The 21,853-nt window shown below is 43.2% G+C and overlaps 1 protein-coding gene across 5 annotated transcripts in view; it reads left to right on the forward strand.

Moving 5' to 3' along the window:
* arid5b (AT-rich interaction domain 5B) overlaps positions 1–21,853 on the forward strand; it is a 143,357-nt gene that overhangs the window by 101,889 nt on the left and 19,615 nt on the right. For all 5 annotated transcript variants that reach the window (XM_048550953.2, XM_048550954.2, XM_048550955.2 and 2 more), the window contains 2 exons: positions 8,867–8,919; positions 10,113–10,210. In XM_048550953.2, coding sequence (XP_048406910.1) covers positions 8,867–8,919; positions 10,113–10,210 — 151 coding nt within the window. The remainder of the gene's footprint in view (positions 1–8,866; positions 8,920–10,112; positions 10,211–21,853) is intronic.

Below are 21,853 nucleotides of genomic sequence, written 5' to 3' on the forward strand. Positions count from 1 at the left end.
TCTGAATGGTGGCACAAGAGAGCAAAGAACAGAACAGCACAGGAACAGGCCTGTCGGCCAAGACTCCTCCAACACATAATGCCTTTCTAAGCTAAAAACCTTTCGGCTCTCCACTGTCCATATGCTTCTATTACCTGCCTATTCTTACATCTGTATGATTCCTCTTAAATGTTGCTGTTGTGTTCTCCTCCAGCCAGTGAGCTTGTCACAGGGGACCCTACTACATGACCAGGGCAACCTTCTCCTATAGCCAGCCCCTCACCCCCAGTGTGTTCAAAGAAAACGCCTCTTGCATCTCCTTGAAACTTACCTCCTTCACCTTAAACCCATGTCCCCAATAACTGACATTTCTATCCCCGGAAGAGAATTCGACTATCCATTTTAACCAAGCCTCCCGTTATTTTGTATACTTTTATCAGCTCATCCCTCATCCTGTGACATTCAGGTGAAATCAAACCAAGTTTTGTCCGATCTCTCCTCATGCCTAACCCTGTTGAATCGAAGCAATATCCTAGCAATATCACTTTTGTAACCTCCTCATCCTTCTGGTATTGTGGTGACCAGAAATGTACAAAATATTCCAAATGTGTCCGAATTAAAGTTCGGTACAGCTGCAGCATGGCTTGCCAATTTTTGTGCTCTATGTCCCAACCAGTGAAGGCAAACATGTCATATGCATTCTCGACCACTTTACCAACTTGTGTTGCCACTTTCAGGGAACTGTGGACCTGTACACTGAGATCCCCTCTGATTGTTGATGCTAAGGATTCTGCCATTTACTCTATACTTCCCTCCTGCATTAGATCTTCTAAATTGCATCACCTCGCATTTATCCAGATTAACTTATCTCTAGCCTATCTACATTCTGCTGTATCCTCCTCACTGTCTGCAGCTCTCCCAATCTTTGTGTCATCTGCAAACTTACTAATCAGCCTGCCTACATTCTCCTCCAAATCATTATACATCTTACAAATGGCAGGATTCCCAGCACTGGTCTCTGCAGAACACCATTGGGTCACAGATCTCCAGTCAGAAAAACACCCTTCCACCGCTACTCTGTCTTCCATGACCGTGTCAGTTCTGTCTTGCTCTTCCCAGCTCACTGCGGATCCCATGTGACTTCACCTTTCATATCAGCCTGCCATGAGGGCCATTTTCAAAGGCCATGCTAAAGTCCATATAGTCAACATTTTAACACCCTGCCATCATCAGTTAGCTTCGTAACTTCAGAAAATTCAGTCACGTGTGAGTCATGAACTTCCCTGCACAAGCCATGCTGCCAATTGCCAATAAGTCCATATTTTTCCAAATGTGAGCAAATCCTATCCCTAAGAATTATTTCCAATAATTTCCCTGCTGCTACTTACCTAAGGCTCGCTGGTCTGTAATTTCCTGGATTATCCCTGTTGCCCTCCTTAATAAAAAACAACATTGTGTGTTCTCAAGTCCTCTGGGACCTCTCCTGTGACTAAAGAGGATACAAAAATTTTGTACGATACTCCAGCAATTTCCTCACCTACCTCTGCCAACATTCTGGGATAGACCCCATCAGGCCCTGGGTACTTGTATACCTGAATGCTTTTCAAAGTGCTCAACACCACCACCTTTTTCATGTTGACTTGCCTTAAAATATCAACATACCCTTCCCACCCTTGCCATCTACCATGTCCTTCTCCCTTGTGAATACTACTTGCAATGAATTTAAGGATCTCACCCACTTGCTCCAGATCCCCCCCCACATTCCGTCCTTCATCCTGAGTGGACCTACCCTTTCCCTAGCTATCCTCTTGCACCTTTTATATGTATATAACACCTTAGGATTTTCCTTATCCTGTTTGACAAAGACATTTCATTGTAGTTCCTTGTTTGAGATCTCTGCTGGTAAATTAAAGTTACCTGAGAGTTACTTAAGGGCATTTCCTAACTGTGGAGTAATCATATTGTGCTGTACTCTAGGCTATACAGAAGATATTGAATAATGTGAATCAAGCGGGTCTTAAGATCATAAGTACAATAAAATATCATCTCCATGTAATTAATGCCTTCAGAGCTCTCATACTCTCTAAAATTACTCGTACATCCTTTTTAATTAGCTCATCAGTAATATAATCTGTAATACAAGTACTTTGTAATATACAGGAACTACTTGAAATTTTAAAATGATTGTCTGTTCATATTTGTATTTTTGCTCTTCTTGGCTGTGCCTCTCTGACTCTTTTTGAAGGATTTGTCCACTGAGGCACTTATTCCCTTCCCTTCTGTTCGAAACTGTGAATCCACATGTAGTCAGGCGTCTCATCAAACAGGCGACACTCTGTGTCTTTGGTTATTGTCCATGTTTGATCAGTTTCTCTTTTTTGTTTCCATTTGTGCTTGACCTCTTCACTGTCAAGCTGCTCATTTCCTCCCCCCATCACAATCCCAGGTTGAAACGCAAGTCAATTCATTGAAGTATTGCGAGGGACCCAAATCAAAGTCGCCAGAAACAACCTCTAATGACGGAGGTTGCAGCACACTGCCCTACCTTGCCCTCTACAGCCTGTCCATGCTCTCAGCCTATTAGCTACTAGGTTGTCTTTGAGGACACTTTCTCCCCCACCGAATCTAAATCGCGATGGTCAACTTCCTTGGTGCTACCCTTGCAGTTGCCTGCACCTTGTTGTTTTGAAGCTGCCAGCACATTTATGCCTGCAGTGTTCACTCCTCTCATCCCAGGGTTAGTCAGTGTGCAGTCGACCTGAAAAAATGGCTCTCTCCCCTCCCAGCAGCTCTTGTTCTCCTCCCCCCACCCTCCCCAGTGCCACACGCACACACAGACCAGCATCTACCACTAACCTTGGCTTCAGTGTCAATATGTTTTTCATTGAATAGATTGTGATGAGAAAGCACTCTGTTTTCAAGTAAGAATGGTAATTTACTCGGTAAACTTGTTCACAGCTCAAAGGCTGAATTGTGGCATGAGAAAATCTCATAGCTTCATATAAACACAGATTGGAATTAAAGAATAATCAAAATAGACAGTTCAGTTAGTGGGATACATAGAGGTGGTGTACAGGGTGTTAAAAGATGGAATATGGAATTAATTGCTGTGATTTCTTTACGCAGTAGGCAGCATGTTAGTCTCGTAATCTGAAGGTCTTGAGTTCAATCTTCAGAGAAGGCAAGCTTGCAAAAGGGGCGGCACAGTGGCTCAGTGGTTAACGATGCTGCCTCACAGCGCCAGGGACCCAGATTGGATTCCATCTTTGGGCAACTGTCTGTATGGGGTTTGCACATTCTCGTGTCTGCGTGCGTTTCCTCCCACACTCCAAAGATGCGCAGGCTGGGTGGATTGGCCATGCTAAATTGCCCGTAGTGTTCAGGGGTGTGTGGGTGAGAGGGGGACGGGTCTGGGCGGGATGCTCCAAGGGCCGGTGTGGGCCAAGGCCCTGTTTCCACACTGTAGCGATTCTATGATTCTGTTAAAATGATTTATAAAAAATGAACTGATACATTACAAAGTGAGGAGTACACCTTGTAGATTTCTTCATTTAAGTACTCCAGTATGGGCCTGAACCATATTCTGAATAAGGCTACATCAGTGTCTATGTTCTGTAGGATCGGACTCTGGGAACACACAGCCATGTGGTGCTTGTTTCCCTCATTCCCCACCAAAATCTGTGTCCCTGACTCCATTCTTCTGGAGCTGTTTATCCAAGGCCTGAACCAGATGTGGTTCACCACCCGAGCCCTGGTCAGTCCTGAGTTCACCTTTAACCTCTCTTTCGTTCCATCCTCCGGAAGTGTTTACTTCAACTCCAGAAACACCATCCAATTCTATCCCATACCTGTCAACCCTCTTTACCAGCAATAACCTTCAATACTCTGCCTGTTAACCCCAAACTTGACTTCTGTAGCAATTGCTTCCCAAAGATCCCATCTGGAATATCACAAAGTACGATGGCTATGGTTATTGAAGGCCAGTTGCCTCCATCTCAAAACATTTGGCTGATGGGCGTCCCTCCAGGGAAGTATCCTGGGCCAACTTCACCTCAGCTGGCGAGAGGGAGGTTTCCTGAAGTGAGTTGATGATTGCACAATGTTCAGTGCCATTTGTGACTCCTTAGACATTGAAACAGCCTATATCGTGTGCAACATGGAGGTAATATTTGGACCTCAGCTGGTAATTAGCGATTAACATTCACGTCACGCAAGTGCCAGGCAATGATCATCTCCAGCAAGGCAGAATCGGTCCATATCGCCATGACATCAGTGGCATTACTATCACTGTCAACATCGTAGGAGCTAGCATTGACCTGAAATTGAAGTGGACTAGCCGTATCAATACCAGTCCTACAACAGCAATTTAGAGCTGAGTACCCACCTTCTGACTGCTGAAAACCTTTCCACCAGCCTCAACGTTAAAGTCAGGAAGGAGATCAAATAGTCTTCACTTGCCTGGTTGTGTGCAGCTCCAACACACTTCCAAGAAGCTTGATGCAATCCAACATACGCAGCCAGTTTTATTGGCACCGCATCTGTATTCACACCCTTTATGTTGTAGCAGCAACATGTACCATCTACAATTTGTAGTGCAGGAATTCACCAGTTCCTCCTTCAGTAGCATCTTCCAACTTTGTGACTTTGGCCATTGAGAAGGACGTGCACAGCAGTTGTATCTAAGCACGACCACCTACATGTTGCACAGAATAGTAAGTTCAAACTAAGTCACCATTCCTTCACTGTTGTAGGTTAAAGGTCCTGATGCTCACTTGCCAATGTGCCTACACTGCATAGACTGCACTCGGCCAGAAAGACAGCTCACTGTTAGCTTCTCAAATGCAATTAGGGACCAGCAAGAAATATCAGTGAGGCCTGGCGTCCCATGATTGTGTAAAAGCATATCCGAAACCCCACTTCATGCACCATTTAGTCTGTCCCATCACTCCATCGCCCCACAGAGCAGATGTAAATGCCTTGCTTGGTTTTACAAATCCACCATGGCTTTGACCCACCCAACATTAGCAAACCTCTGTTCCCAAATCCTCATCCTTGGTGAGTTCTGAATGTTTTTGGCAAATATTAACAAAAGTAAAGCAATTGGTGAGTCAATATTCTCTCCAAATAGCTGGATCATTCACTTGCTGGTGACCTTTTGTCCTAACCTTGCGTTGCCACATTCCCTCATATTTAGTGGAAGTCCCCTCCCTCTACCCAATTTGGGTTGTTTGACGTTGGATTTCAGACTGTGGACCCAGCTTTGACTCAGATCTGGCCTGGAACGAAGAGTAAGATGCTACATTTTGTGGTTAAATCCATCTGAACCAGGAGCAATCTGCCCCAAATGTTCCTATCTGAATATATCCAGTATCTTTATTTGGTAATCACAAATTACTTTCCCACTTCAGACTAAAGATGGATTTATGTTACTTTCAACCTAAGTGTGTACATATTGCTTGCAGTTTGACCCCAGAGTAGAGAAGGTGAAGAGTGTATTCTGATTCCTCATCAGAATTCAGCTGAGGAAGTGGGGTCTTCACCATTAAACAAACCAAAGTGAAGTGTAGCTGTCATAGTTGGATGATCTGGAGATTTGATTGGAATGTCTTTTTAGTATCGGTTTACTTTGTTAATATTTGCCAAAATGTTCAGCCCTCCTCTCCCCTTTGGTTCGCTGAAGGGTTGGGTATCTGATAATTATTACATTCCGAAGTGTCTCTTGCTTAAAGACTAAGTTTTTTTTACCGTAATATAGTACAGTGGCCATGTTGGGAGTAATTTAGTTTGCAGTTGCAGCTTTCTCAGGCAGCCTGATAACAGGAGTTTTAGCACCTGGTGATGTGGGCAGTAGGAGACAACTGTCGGAGTACCAGCTTCCTGTACTCCATAATAACGAAGCTGCCCCATTGTAACAAACTCTATTTACCACTGATTTCTAGAAGAGCTTAGAAATTAAAGGAGAAGGTTCGTGATTGTCAGTAGTTATCAAAAGCCTGAAGGCACCCCTTCAAACAACTGAATGTTACTTGTGCTGAGTCCTTCTCTGGAAATAGCTAAGTATAGTGGTCAGCCTGGAGGACTCCCCAGTGAATGGTGGCCCAACATGGGGATGTGACTGACTAAATAAGACAGAGGTTGACCTTGTTGCCACCCATTAAGAGCAGGCATTGTGGTTCAGAAACCCTGCTAAGCACTTGACTCCCATATGTGGTGCAGAGAACTCTTTATGGACTTCGCTGTTTGCTTCCCTGGAAAGCAAATCTATTCTGCTGTTTTAGAACATAGAACAGAGAACAGTACAGCACAGAACAGGCCCTTCAGTCCACGATGTTGTGCCGACCATTGATCCTCCTGTATGCACCCTCAAATTTCTGTGACCATATGCGTGTCCAGCAGTCTCTTAAATGACCCCAATGACCTTGCTTCCACAACTGCTGCTGGCAACGCATTCCATGCTCTCACAACTCTCTGTGTAAAGAACCCGCCTCTGACATCCCCTCTATACTTTCCTCCAACCAGCTTAAAACTATGACCCCTCGTGTTAGCCATTTCTGCCCTGGGATATAGTCTCTGGCTATCAACTCTATCTATGCCTCTCATTATCTTGTATACCTCAATTAGGTCCCCTCTCCTCCTCCTTTTCTCCAATGAAAAAAGTCCGAGCTCAGTCAACCTCTCTTCATAAGATAAGCCCTCCAGTCCAGGCAGCATCCTGGTAAACCTCCTCTGAACCCTCTCCAAAGCATCCACATCGTTCCTATAATAGGGCGACCAGAACTGGACGCAGTATTCCAAGTGCGGTCTAACCAAAGTTTTATAGAGCCGCAACAAGATCTCGCGACTCTTAAACTCAATCCCCCTGTTAATGAAAACCAAAACACCATATGCTTTCTTAACAACCCTGTCCACTTGGGTGGCCATTTTAAGGGATCTGTGTATCTGCACACCAAGATCCCTCTGTTCCTCCACACTGCCAAGAATCCTATCCTTAATCCTGTACTCAGCTTTCAAATTCGACCTTCCAAAATGCATCACCTTGCATTTATCCAGGTTGAACTCCATCTGCCACCTCTCAGCCCATCTCTGCATCCTGTCAATGTCCCGCTGCAGCCTACAACAGCCCTCTATACTGTCAACGACACCTCCAACCTTTGTGTCGTCTGCAAACTTGCTGACCCATCCTTCAATCCCCTCATCCAAGTCATTAATAAAAAGTACAAACAACCAAGGACACAGCCCTGTGGAACACCACTCACCACTGACTTCCAGGCAGAATATTTTCCTTCTACTACCACTGGCTACCTTCTGTTGGCCAGCCAAGTCTGTAACCAGACAGCTAAGTTCCCCCGTATCCCATTCCTCCTGACCTTCTGAATGAGCCTACCATGGGGAACCTTATCAAATGCCTTACTGAAGTCCATATACACCACATCCACAGCTTGACCTTCATCAGCTTTTCTAGTCACATCCTCAAAGAACTCAATAAGGTTTGTGAGGCATGACCTACCCCTCACAAAGCCGTGTTGACTGTATTTGATCAAGCCATGCTCTTCCAGATGGTCATAAATCCTATCCCTTAGAATCCTTTCTAACACCTTGCAGACGACAGACGTGAGACTTACTGGTCTGTAATTGCCGGGGATTTCCCTATTTCCTTTCTTGAAGAGAGGAATTACATTTGCCTCTCTCCAGTCCTCAGGTACGACTCCAGTGGAGAGCGAGGATGCAAAGATCTTCGCAAGTGGCGAAGCAGTTGCATTTCTCGCTTCCCAAAGCAGCCGAGGACAAATTTGGTCCGGGCCTGGCGACTTGTCAATCTTAATGTTTGACAAAATTTTCAGCACTTCAGCTTCCTCTATCTCTATCCATTCCAGCATGCACACCTGCTCTTCAAAGGTTTCATTCACTACAAAGTTTGTTTCTTTCGTAAAGACAGAAGCAAAAAACTCATTTAGGGCTTCCCCTACCTCCTCAGACTCCACACACAAGTTCCCCATGCTATCCCTGATCGGCCCTACTCTTTCTTTGACCATTTTGAAATACTATTTTTCACACATGATGAAAGATGAGTGTGTCGGAATAGCTGATCCTTTACTCGTGACACCATTAAAGGTGTCCAACCTGGTAACCAACTTTGGATTTAGGATTGTTCCTAATCTTTTTCTGAAATGTTTTCTGTGCCCAAAATTCACATTAGATGTTAATTGTGGCTTCACTGGTGTTATCCTCACCTCTCTATCAGATTGTCATCAGCTCTAATCCCTAGACTTGACGTTTATCTGGTGTTGCAATGAGGGCATGCTGCACTGCCAGCAGTGCTATCTTTGGCTGGGGCATTAAACCAAGGCTTGGATAGTTGGAAGAGAACTCACGACTCTGTTCAAGCAGAAAGAGGGAAGTCTCCAATGTTCTGTCCGATATGTGTCCCTCAACCAACACCACCAGAACAATCTGCCTGCTCACAATGTAACTGCTGTTTGTGAGACTTTGGTGTACACAAGTTGCCTGCTATTTCCTCTATCTACGACGGGCACTATCCTTCAAAGGTGCTGGAGAAACTTACAACACCCGGCAGTGGTGAAATCTGTATAAGTGCATTTCCTTATTTATTGTGAGCTCTGCCAATAGGGGTCCACAGTGTTTACCTATGGAGCTAAGAAAGAAAAATCTTGGACGCCTCTACACCAGGCACTTATTAAACACCGAGGGTAGCTGGCTTGTTAGCACAGTGAATTGTTCTGAAAGTATTTGTGTCTGATAATTTGTTTTAATGTATAGTACAAATGGTGCACTTAGTACTGGTGCTTGAGCTCTATAAATGAATACAGTTGCGATGTTACTGCTTCTCCATAATTCTTATTTTTGCTCATATTGTCCTTTATAACAGTTAACCTTTGGACCATGTTTCAAGCTGCTCAAAATCTTGGAGGATATGAAGCGGTAAGTCCAATATTCCCTTGCTAACGATTACTGCTCTGTAACTTTGCCCCTTTCAGCCTTGTCATTCAGAACTTTGTATAAATAAACAGCAGCTCTGACGAATTCTTAGAATGGCTGTAACCATTCTGTATGTGTTTATAGAATCATTTTTTTTGCACAGAGACTAGAGATTAGATCCAGATTTAGAATAGAGCAGATTTATTGTAAAATGCTATAAGTGGAAAACACATGTAACAGCTCCTCTGTCAAGGAAAAAAAGTGAGCTCTGTAATTTTTTCCCATGTTGCCTCTCAAAGGGGACAATTATAAAACCAAGCCAAAACTGGAGAAAGGAATTTTCAACTTGGCTGCTTGCTTTGCATCTGTTCATTTGTAATATGGGAAAGTATTAATGGCTGCAAAGTGAGTCAGTAATGGTTGTTAAAGAATTGGAAAGGCCATTTGTCAATGGTTCCTTTGACAAGCTAATGTGGAATATTAAAACCCATCAGTATAATGGGGAAGGAAGTCCACTTTTACATGTCTGGTCAGTCAGTATGATTGAGTTACAGTCTGCGCATTACATGGCCTGTACTTTTTGACAGACTGTTAAATGTCTGACATAATAACAACTTGTACAGGAGCAAACTGCGTTTTACTTTTCTTTTGAAAAAGACTTGACTTCTAACTCATCATGACTCAACCTGAGTTTGAAAGTTGTTGGGTCAAGTCCCTCTCCAGGAATTCAAGAACAAAACCCAAACTGACCCCGCCAGTGCAGTACTGAGGGAGTGCTGCATGGTCACAGAGTTGTCTTTTGTGTGAGGTATTATAAGTTGCACTGTGCAAAAACCCATTTTCTCAAAGCTGTTTTCATACAGGGCTTTTATGCAGAACTGGTTGCTGTGCGGCTGGGTTTTCCCATTTGTCAGAGTTTTGCATAGTGTAACAATGTATGCTGTAATTGTCTTTCAAGAATGCAATAAGTACGTTAGTTGGCAACTGTTGTGAATCACAGATGACGCATGAAAAAAAAGCCTTACAATGATCTAGTTATTCCACTCAACTCCACTTATGACCGCACCTAGTGCAGAATCTTAGAAGCAGCGTTCCAGGTGAATCTGGTGACCACAGGAAGCTCCTTGTGCAGCAGCCACCTGAGTGTTAAGTCTCAGGCTGCCAACTAACACCAGGTTTTACTCTGATTGTAACAGATAACTGCCCGTCGACAATGGAAGCAGATATATGATGAATTGGGCGGCAATCCTGGAAGTACCAGTGCAGCAACGTGTACTCGCAGGCACTATGAGAGGTAGGAGTCGGATCAGCTTACACATTACACAGGCCTCCTTTCTGTTTGTCTTTTTGTTGTAAAGTATATTGTGGGTTTCAGCACCTGCAACACCGGGAACGCTGGTTCACCTGGGAATCAGATCTCAAGCACTGGTTTATCTGGAAAACTGATTAACCTGCACCACTGATTAATGCTGGGCATCTGATCTGCAGTGCTAGTTAATCGGTAGTGCCGGTTAATCTGGAGCTCTCGTTAATTCCGGGTATCTGACTAGGTGGGTGACAGCCACAGATGGGGTACTGGAAGACTGGAAGGTGGCTAATGTGCCTTTATTTAAGAAAGGCTGCAAGGAAAAGCCAGGGAACTATAGACCAGTGAACGTGATATTAATGGTGGGTAAGCTATTGAAGAGGATTCTGAGGGACAGAGTTAACATGGATTTGGAAAGGCAAGGACTGACTAGGAAGTAATGAACTTGCCTTTGTGCGAGGGAGATTGTGTGTCTCAAACTTGGTTGAGTTTTGTTTTTGAAGAGGTGACAAAGAAGATTGATGAAGGCAGAGCAGTAGATGCCTGTATGGACTTCTTCAAAGCGTTCACCACGTTGGACTGGTGATAAGGTTAGATCATCTGGGATCCAGGAGAGCTGGCAAATTGAATACAAAATTGGCTTGAAGGTTGGAGACAGGTGGTGATGGAGGGTTGCATTTCAGTCAGGAAGCCTGTGACTCTTGGTGTACCACAAGAATTGGTGCTGGCTCGACTGTTTTTTGCTTCATTTATGCAAATGATTTGGATGTGAAATAAGGGACATGGTTAGTGAGTTTGCAGATGGCATCAAAATAGTGCACTGAACAGTGAAGAAGATTATCTCAGGGTACAATGGGACCTTGATCAAATGGGTGGTTGGGTGGCAGATGGAGATAATTTAGATAAATGTGAGGTGTTGAATTTAGATAAGGCAAACCAGAGCAGGACTTACACAGTTAATGCTGGAGTCCTGGGGAATGTTGCCAAAGAAAGGGACCTGGGGTGCAGGTGCATAGTTCCTTGAAAGTGGAGGCGCAGGTAGACAGGAGATGTCGAAGATAGTTGGCACACTTGCCTTTAATGGTCAGAATATTTGAGTATAGGAGTAGGGACGCCATGTTGTGGCTGTACAGGATGTTGAGGCCCCTTTTAGAATACTGCATTCTAAGTTCTGGTCTCTACACTATCGGAAAGATGTTATGAGCTTGAGTGGGCGCAGAAAAGATTTCTAGGAATGTTACCAGGACTAGAGGGTTCAAGTTATAGAAGAGGCTGAATAGAAAGAGCTGGGGCTATTTTCCTTGGAGTGTCAGGGGCTGAGTGGTGACCTTATTGAGGTTTACAAAATTATGAAGGGCATGGGCGGGATGAATAGCCAAGGTCTTTTTCCTAGAGTGGGGTGGTCCAAAACTAGAGGACATAAGTTTACGGTGAGACAGGAAAGATTTTGAAAAGGACCAGAGGGATAACTTTTTTGCATGGAGGGTGATGCATGTATGGAACAAGCTGCCAGAGGAAGTGGTGGAGGCTGGTACAATTACAATATTTTAAAAGGCATCTAGATAGCTATATGAATGGGAAAGGTTTAGCGGGATATGAGCAAAATACTGGTAAATAGGCCTATATCGGATTGGGGTGTCTGGTCAGCATGCATGAGTTGGACTGAGGGTCTGTTTCCATGCTGTATGACAGTGGAGTGCTGGGGTGGTAAATTGAAAGGATCATCTGGTTGTTTGAAAGCTTGATACAACACCCATTATTCTGAGTGCATCTTCAGCATTTGGTACTGAGCTGAATTAATATCAGCCACCTCTTTGATTGTATTTGATTTTATTACTGCTTTTCTTTCTGGCAAGCTGTCAGGCTCTAAGATTATCTGCTCATGGTGGAAGCTGATGGATTGGCCTGATTTAGGGATGTTTTTCTTCACCCAGCAAAAAAAAAGCATTGGCTGGCTCTGTTAAAGCTACTAATTCAGGCTATGCTACAGCACTTTAAAAAGATTAAATGGGGCAGTGGATTGTCGAGATGAATTGTACTCCGTTTCAGAACATGCACCAAGCCCTCTGTTTATTTTCACGTCGCTTGTTTTGCATTCACTGCAGAATGAATTCATTTGATTTTTCTTTCTTGTGATGTGGTCTTAAATGCTGGATGGAAGCTTTTAGTTTAAGCAAAGCAGGAATAAATTAATGCTGATGATTTCACTAATGTCCCTTAGGCTTAAACTGGTCCAAGCCTGTCTCTAGTTTGTTTTAATTCAAATCAGCTCTGATACTTTATAAGTAAATGGCTTAGTCAGCCTTAATTTGCTCAAAAGCTATCCATCATTGTCAGAATATATTACAAATTACCAGCCACTTGGCTAAAGTTCTTCACTGCTCCAAATTTAATTAGTTGGATTCCTGATGATTAACTGTAAATCAGCACTGATGAGGTGCTCTCAGTGAGATGCTGCTAAGAGTATGTTTAACGTTAATTTTATTCAGCCCTGTAATTAGGTTGTAAACATGGATCTGTTTGAGTTAATATAAAAAAAGCACAAGGAGTACAGTTGCAAACTATTCAAGGGTTCTGTAATAAGCAAATGGACTGCAGAGTGTTGCAAGATCTGAAAAGAAATCTCCTTTATTTGAATCATTAAGAGATCCATCAGCCTGAGGATTTAGTGCTGCAATTTCTACAATTTGCAGATGGGATAATTGTCTCTGCATACCTATAACTTGGCATATGGTCCACCCTATGTTGGCCAGTCTATCGATCTCCTCCTCTGAGTAATGCAGAGGAGTTGGTTCAGATTTCAGTTTATTGCCTGGGCCTTCTAACTGCAATGTTAGGTGGCCAGGTCTTTGTAGCAACACAGAACCTCCCTCAGAGAGTTATTCGAAGAGACCATGACAGGCTGAAAAGAATGCTTTCAATTTGCTTCCATTTCTGAAGAAGGGGCTCAACCTGAAATGTCAACTTGCCTGCCGCTCTGATGCTGCCTGGCCTGCTGTGTTCCTGCAGCTCCACACTGTTTTATCTTTGACTGCAGCGTCTGCAGTTCTTGCAATCACTTACAATATGCAAAATCTGTTGTGATGAAACAACTTGCCTTTATTGGTTAGTGCAGTGAGTATAGGAGTTGAGAGGTCATGTTGCAGCTGTACAGGACATTAGTCGGACCACTTTTGGAACGCTGCGTTTAATTCTGGTCTCCCTGCAAAAGGAAATGTGTTGTGAAACTCAAAGATTTGGAAAGGATTTACAAGGGTCATGCCAGGGTTAGAGGGTTTGAGCTACAAGGAGAAGTTGAATAGGCTGGGGCTGTTTTCCCTGGAGCATCAGAGGCTGAGGGGTGACGTTTATAGATGTTTATAAAATCATGAGGGACATGGATAAAGTGAATAGTCAATGTCTTTTCTCCAGAGTAGTGAAGTCCAAAACTGGAGGGCATAGTTTTAGGGTGAGAGGGGAAAGATTTAAGAGACCTGAGGGGCAACTTGTTACACAGAGGGTGCTGCGTGTGTGGAATGAGCTGCCAGAGAAAGGGGTGGAGGCTGGTACAATTGTGACATTTAAAAGACATCTGGATGGATTTATGACCAGGAAGGGTTTAAAGGGATGTGGGCCAGATGCTGGCAAATGGTGCTAGATTGATGTAGGATATCTGGCCAGCATGGACGAGTTGGACCGGAGGGTCTGTTTCCATGCTGTATAGCTCTCAGACTTTATAAGTGTGAATATTACTGGCAGCCAGGCTGTTGTGCACTATGCTGCCAAGTTTGTAATGAATTTTTAAAAATATGTGGAAGTACGGAAATAGGCGACTTGGCTCAATAAACCTGAGTGAAATGAGACTGGCTGTCAGTTGTTGCATGGCTCTACCTTGTAGACAGCTACTGAAACACACAGAAACTTATGGACTCAATTCAATCAGTTTGATTTGTCCTCTTATAAAAATACAAAATAATGAAGCCACTCCCTCTCTCCACATCACAGCCTTGTCTTGCTTAAATCAAGATAATCTCTAACTACCTTCTTAACATGCACAACCTGGGAGGAAGTCTGCACTGAAAACTTTCTGCTGGTCCCTACTTCATGTCAGTGTCCACAATCTGAGGAGCGAGCCAATAGCAGGTGGCCCCTGGTAACTGCCCGGCACGGCGGTGGCTGACTTGTTTTGTTATACAGAATAGACTGTAAATGAACTGACAGATCAGTTTGTTTAGCCCAGCCAGCCCTTAAAGCTGCAGAGCAGGAGTAGACGACTCAGCCCATTGAGCCTGCTCTGCTAATTGATACGATCATCTCTGATATTGAATTTCAACTACTTCATCAGTTTTCCTGCCAGCTTCCCACGTCTCTCGATTTCCCTGAGAGACCTGTATGTCCAAACGTAGATGAGAGTAAACCGGTTGATGTGGTGTATATGGATTTCAGCAAGGTGTTCAATAAGGTTCCCCACAGTAGGCTATTGTACAAAATGCGGAGGAATGGGATTGTGGGAGATATAGCAGTTTGGATCGGAAATTGGCTTGCTGAAAGAAGACAGAGGGTGGTAGTTGATGGGAAATGTTCATCCTGGAGACCAGTTACTAGTGGTGTACTGCAAGGGTCGGTGTTGGGTCCACTGCTGTTTGTCATTTTTATAAATGACCTGGATGAGGGCGTAGAAGGATGGGTTAGTAAATTTGCAGATGACACCAAGGTCGGTGGAGTTGTGGATAGCGACGAAGGATGTTGGTTGCAGAGAGACATAGACAAGCTGCAGAGCTGGGCTGAGAGGTGGCAAATGGAGTTTAATGCAGACAAGTGTGAGGTGATGCACTTTGGTAGGAGTAACTGGAAGGCAAAGTACAGGGCTAATGGTAAGATTCTTGGTAGTGTAGATGAGCAGAGAGATCTCGGTGTCCATGTACACAGATCCTTGAAAGTTGCCACCCAGGTTGACAGGGCTGTTAAGATGGCATACAGTGTTTTAGCTTTTATTAATAGAGGGATCGAGTTCCGGAACCAAGAGGTTATGGTGAAGCTGTACAAAACTCTGGTGTGGCCGCACTTGGAGTATTGCGTACAGTTCTGGTCACCGCATTGTAAGAAGGATGTGGAAGCTTTGGAAAGGGTGCAGAGGAGATTTACTAGGATGTTGCCTGGTATGGAGGGAAGGTCTTACAAGGAAAGGCTGAGGGACTTGAGGCCGTTTTCATTAGAGAGAAGAAGGTTGAGAGGTGACTTAATAGAAACATATAAAATAATCAGAGGGTTAGATAGGGTGGATAGGGAGATCCTTTTTCCTCGGATGGTGACAGCAAGCACGAGGGGGCATAGCTTTAAATTGAGGGGTGAAAGATATAGGACAGATGTCAGAGGTAGTTTCTTTAGTCATAGAGTAGTAAGGGAATGGAACGCTTTGCCTGCAACGGTAGTAGATTCGCCAACTTTAGGTACATTTAAGTCGTCACTGGATAAGCATATGGACGTACATGGAATAGTGTAGGTTAGATGGGCTTGAGATCGGTATGACAGGTCGGCATAACATCGAGGGCCGAAGGGCCTGTACTGTGCTGTAATGTTCTATGTTCTATGTCTGTCTCAGCCTGAGACCTATTCAATGGTGGAACACCCACCACCGTCCTGGGTAGAGATTCCAAATACTTGAAAGGCATCGTTTCGGCCCTCAATGATCTAAATTGTTGCCCAGGTTACTGAGACAGGCTGACCAATCCACTATAGCCTTTGGGGAAAAATACCCCTGGGTACGAGTCCTGGACATTTTAATCGACTTTCATCTCGGTGCCTTATTAAAACCAAACTTGTGTGAATAAGCTTTCCTTAAATAACAGAATCTGAGAAGTTGCTCCCCACCTGATCCTTTCTGTAGAAAGGCCGTCCAAGTATCTCCCCCATGACCGACGAGTGTTTACCCTTTAAAATAAAATGCATCCATGGTCCGGGGCTCTCATCCCACGTTTACAAGCCATAACAGTGGGAAGAATAAAACCCAGTTTCTGTTCTCTGGCACTCAGAATGATGGCTTATAGGCTGCTGGTTTGTGGTTGAAAACCCAACCAGTTCATTAATGTCATTCGGGGAAGAGACCCTGATACTGCCACCCAGCTGGACCTACAAGTGACTTCAGTTTGCCGCTGTGCACCTAATTCTTAATGCCCTTCTGAGCCGTTCTGTGAATTCACTCGGTTATGAAGCACTTGCCATACTTGCAACTAGCAAAGGGTACTGAATCCCAGCGTTGCCCACATCACCAAAACAGGTTCTTTTAAAATGAGCCCACCACAGTTTTCTGAAAACAAAAACTGGAATTGTTCAGTCATTGATGTTTCACCTGCAGAAAATAATTAACTAGATGAAGAGATTAAACTGTTATTGCAATTTCCACTTGTAAGAAGACATGTTTTTTGCATCGCCCTCAACGGTCTTTTTTTTGTTGTTGATCCGTATTGCTTTTATATGTTGACACTAAGAGCACATTGGTACAAATACTCATCTATTAAGTGCTTTAGCTATTTCCTCTCATCCTGTGAGAAATTTTCACCAGAAGAAAGTAAAACTTGTGTGTACGAGGTATAATCTTGAGGTAGCATCTGCCAAGGGTGTTTGAAGATAAAACTAATGATTTCCTGCAGCAACTTCATCGAGTTAGATTGACAAAGATTTTTTTTTCTTGAAAAGGATTCCCAAGAGTGACTAAAGGAGGAAGAAAGTAAGTCAGTTCTAAAACATGAGCTAGGCGACTTTCTTGCCAATGTCAGAGCAAAACTCTGTGGATGCTGGAAATATGAAACAAACGCAGAGAATGTTGGGGAAATGCAAGAGTTGGCAGGATGTGTGGTGAGAGAAATTGAGTTAATGTTTCCAGTCTGTTTTGAGTCTTCTGGAACTGAAGAAGAGTAATTCTGTTTCTATCAGCATAGATGCTGCCAGACCTGCTGAATTTCTCATCAATGGGCCATGTTAATGGATTAAATAATATGATTCCTGTTTTGTCAAAGAAAAGTTTGCAGACTTAGAGCTAAATCATGAGAAATTGTCACTGCAACAAACCTCTGATTTTGAGTCACTGAAGAGACTTTTGTCGTTGATTGCCAGGGACCCAGGTTTAATTCCACTCTCTGGCGACTGTCTGTGTGGAGTTTGCACATTCTCCCTGTGTCTGCGTGGGTTTCCTCCCACAGCCCAAAGATGTGCAGGTTAGGTGGATTAGCGGTGGAAATCTAAGGTTACAGGGATAGGGTAGGGGGGTGGGTCTGGGTGGGATGTTGTTCGGAGGGTCGGTGTGGACTTGATGGGCTGAATGGCCTGCTTCCACGCTGTAGGGATTCTACGATTCTGTGTAGGGTTGATGAGTGTGATTGAAAATATTCTAGAAAGTTGAATCACGTGAACTGTCTTAAACCCAAGCCATGAGTTGACCAATTCTTGCATTGTTGTGATGCCCTGCCTTATTGGAAAGCAAAATGACTCATCATTCAAAGTCTTTTATTGGGATCTTGCTGTGTATCAAATGGCTGCCTAATTCTTGCTGGGTTGCAATGAATCCCCTCCCCCATCTGCCTGCACTTCAGATCAATGTGAACAGGAAGAAACCCATGAAGGTCCATATTCCTCCCTGAATAAGTTATTTTCACTCTGTCGTGCTGGTAATTATAACTGCGCAGGATTAAAGAATAACAGTGAAGAAGCTATTCATTGTCATCTGTTTCTTTTACAAGTGAGATAGGAATTGGCAGATTTCCAAACTGCATGTAGTAACATATTTTGTTGATCTTTGGTTCCGTACTGCAGTGAACAATTCAACAAAACTTAATTTGAATTGCTGACTACAACAATTCCGTATTTTGCACTGCTCAAATTCCAGAATGATAAACAGAAGTAGCTTTGATAAACAATTCTTCGGACTAATTTAAAGCAGAGTGTGTCACCATGTCCGACTGCAACTTTACTCCAGTAAGCAGTCAGTGCAAAATAGAACATCTCTCTCCGCTTCCTCATCGCCATAAGTCATATCTCTGAAATGAGCAAAACTGACAGAGTGTACTTTTCTGTCTGTGTTGTTGTATCTGGTCTGTCCTTATTACCAGTTGTCAGGAGTGTGATGGAATATTGCTCACCTTCCTGCATGAGTGTAGCTTCAGCATAATCAAGACATAACAGGTCGCTGATTGGCACCACATCCACCACCTTCAGCGTTCACTCCGTCCACCACTGGTACACAGTGGCAGTAGTGTGTACCATCCACAAGGTGCACTGCAGCAAATCACCAAGGCTCCCTCAGTAGTACCTTCCAGACGCTACCACCTAGAAGCACAAGGGCAGCTGACTTTCAGAACAGTTCCACTTGCAAGATCCCCTTCATGTCGTATGCTCCTTCCCTGTTGTTGGGTCATAAACCTGGAGCTCCCTGTCTGACAGGACTGTGGGTATATCTACACTACACAGATTGCAGTGGTTCAAGAACGCGGCTTTTTGCAGGTACTTTGAAATTTGTTTGTGCTCGTGGCTTGTGGGTGTTGCTGCCTCGTCCAGCATTTGGTGTCCATTCCCTGGCACTGAGTTGACTGCATTGCTTTGGGTCAGGAGTCACATGTAGGCCAGACCAGCTAAGGCTGACAGATTTCCTTCCTTAAAGCATATTGATGAACCAATTTCTGAAGAAGGGTCTAGACCCGAAATGTCAGCCTTCCAGCCCCTCTAATGCTGCTTGGCTTGCTGTGTTCATCCAGCCCTACACCTTGTTATCTTTGATGAACCAGATGATACTTTATGACAATCGTTGTTAATACGACTGAGATCACCTTTATGTTCCAAATTCATGAACTGAATTTAAATTGAGCCAACTGCTGTGGTGGGATTTGAACCAGTATCTGATGAGTATTAGCCTGGTCTTCTGGGGGGATTGCCACAATGTCGCACCTCCCTCCCCTAGACAAAAACCCTGACTTCACTCACATCCAGACTGTGAACAATTTTTTTTGGATTGTTTATATTTGAAGAGACTTTCATGGACGGTCAGAATTTTGTTGGAAGTCTTTCTGAGAATCTCATTAAGGGTTTAGTTGATGGATATTCTGTAATGTCATATGCCAAAAAGCAACAGTGTGGCTAGTGTATGTCCTAGGTCCAGGTGGGTTCAACTACTGTCAGTGAATGCTGCCAACATTGCCTGGTTTATCGTTAAACAATGGTTTCATTTCATGAGTTATTTTCTCCTCTAGCACCATTCATGATCTCTAGTCGTCTTTTGAGCTCAGCTCTTGCTGCAGAAGCAAATCGGGCCCTGGCACATCAAACACTGTTTTGATGGTGTATTGTATCTGCTGATGGTGTAACACGCTTCTCACTGGCAACTGTGATTCTTTGATGTCTGAACTTAGCACCTTTTAATAATGTTTCTGTATCACAACCAACAGTTCATGTTTCACCTGAGGACTTGTATATTTTGCACCTAGCTGGATTAATAAAGCATTGTTTGTAAAATATGGGTCAAGTATCAGAATACATGGTAGATTTGAGCTTTTGTGTATCCATGAAGCCAGGCTGTTATTAGATATAGTGATTGTGGGGATTAATGTCTGCTCTGCCTCGCTCTGGTAACTATGCTACTTTTGTTGCAGAATATTGTTTGTGAGATGCTATAGATGGATTCTACCAGCCCTAACAGTATTTGAAAATGTGGAACGTTACAGGCCTCAATTCTTTTAGCCGTTCTGCAATTCTATATGCACATGTTTAACCTAAAATACTGTTTCTTCTCCAACTAAAATATTTTTCTAATGTGTGCCATTTTCATGCTGTCATCCAATTTTGTTCAGTCTTTAAGAAAAGTATTTCTGGTTTAGCAAGAATTGTTGAGCAATGTCGATAGAATTCCATCCTCACTGTTTGATTCTGGTTTTAATGTAGTATTCAGTAGTTCACACTGAGTCAGGTACCAGAGTTTGCCTTATAACTGTGTAAAGAAGTGTAGTTCAGATATTCCTACAAGGGCACTACGTTAACATTTAAACAACGTTAAATTCTCCCTCGCACGTCATTCCTTTTGAAATATTTCCCCAGGTATGATATTGTGTTGTGTATTTAGTTTTAATTCTTTCTACCACGTTAGTTAAAAAGCCAGCAATCTCTAGTGACCCTTGAGGAGGTGAGAGTGAGCTGCTGCCTTATGGTGGAAGGTACTTCCACAGTGTTGGCCTGGAATATGCAAAATTACTCACTGGCCGTTGTGCTTTCCAGAAAACAACTGGTGATCGAAGCCATAATTTAAATTGTTTGAAAGCTGCACAACATCCAAAAAAAATGAGGCTCTATTTAGAATTTCCCACTTTCTTCCCCCTTAACATGCATCGCAGGCAGAGAAATGGTTTCCTGCACCTTGTTTTAAGAATGAATGCGATCAACAAAAACTTATTTTCCTTTGTGTTACTAAAAAGGAAATCTTTATTTTGGAGTAGAATTTAATTGATTAACATTGTACATCAAAAAAAGTGCATGTGCTTTTTTTTGTCCATGTGACAGCTATTAAGTTAAGCCCTTTTGGGGATTGTGTTTTTGTAACCAGATTGCGCAATATTTATTTTGTGAATGTGGCCGAGTTGAATGTTTTTGAGCATTGCTTTCAAACCAGAGTATATTTTTGCCAGAATTGTTGAACAAACATTTTGAGAATGGCAGACTTGCTCTTGGGAAGAGACGTTATTTGAGTGTGTTCTGTAAGGGGTCCATTACCACCAGAGGTAACAGGGTTGAGAGCGAATTACTGGACTGCAGTGTGCTCATAGGAATCAGATTCCATAATAAAACAGGAGAGCCAACCTCAATCAATTTGGACCATGAGTTTTTGACTGGAGATTATCCTTTTTCCAGTGACTGTGTTATAGAGCTGCACTGCTCCATTTGAGCCCAATGTAATTTACCTTTTCAGGGCTTCATCATTTGTTGCATTCCTGAGTTTAATAATCACAGCTATATTTTTGATTCAATTGTGTATCAAGTAGCAGGAGGACTCAGTGCAAGATTAGGGCTGGATGCCGAGGGAAAGAAGAACTGTACTGACAGATTATTCTTACAAAAGACAGGACATGAGTTAGACAACTATTAGAAAATAGTTTGTGCCCTCATAATGTCAAAGTCAGAGCAAGTTAGGGCACTTTTCTGTAGAAAGGAGTGTAGTGAGGGAGAAGTAGAGTCGATGGTGTAAATGTAAAAGGAATATTTCTACTTGGGGAGTCCAAAACGAGGCATCATGAAGATAGGATAACACTAATGAAGCCATTAAGACATTCAACAGAAGCCTAATTCATTACCTCAGAGAGCAGTCCAGGTGAATTGCATGGATGTTTTGTAGAGGAAGGTGGAGAAATGGGAAGGATACATTAATGGCGACATGAAAAACTGGGGCAAGCTCATGTGGAGCGTAAACACTGAGATGGATCATTTTGGTGAAATGGTTTGTTTCTGTATTGTAAAATTCTCCGTGAAGACTAATCTCTCTTCCTCCATTTTTAATCCGATAAAGTGATGGCTGATTCCTTTGTATCATGTTACTGTTTCTGTAACGTGGTGAGGCAATCAATCGTATCAAAGTTTTTGAAGGTGGAAAAACATCTACCAAACAATGATAACTCACTA

Source organism: Stegostoma tigrinum, chromosome 20 (genome assembly GCF_030684315.1).
Source record: "Stegostoma tigrinum isolate sSteTig4 chromosome 20, sSteTig4.hap1, whole genome shotgun sequence".
NCBI classification, from domain to species: Eukaryota; Metazoa; Chordata; class Chondrichthyes; order Orectolobiformes; family Stegostomatidae; genus Stegostoma; species Stegostoma tigrinum.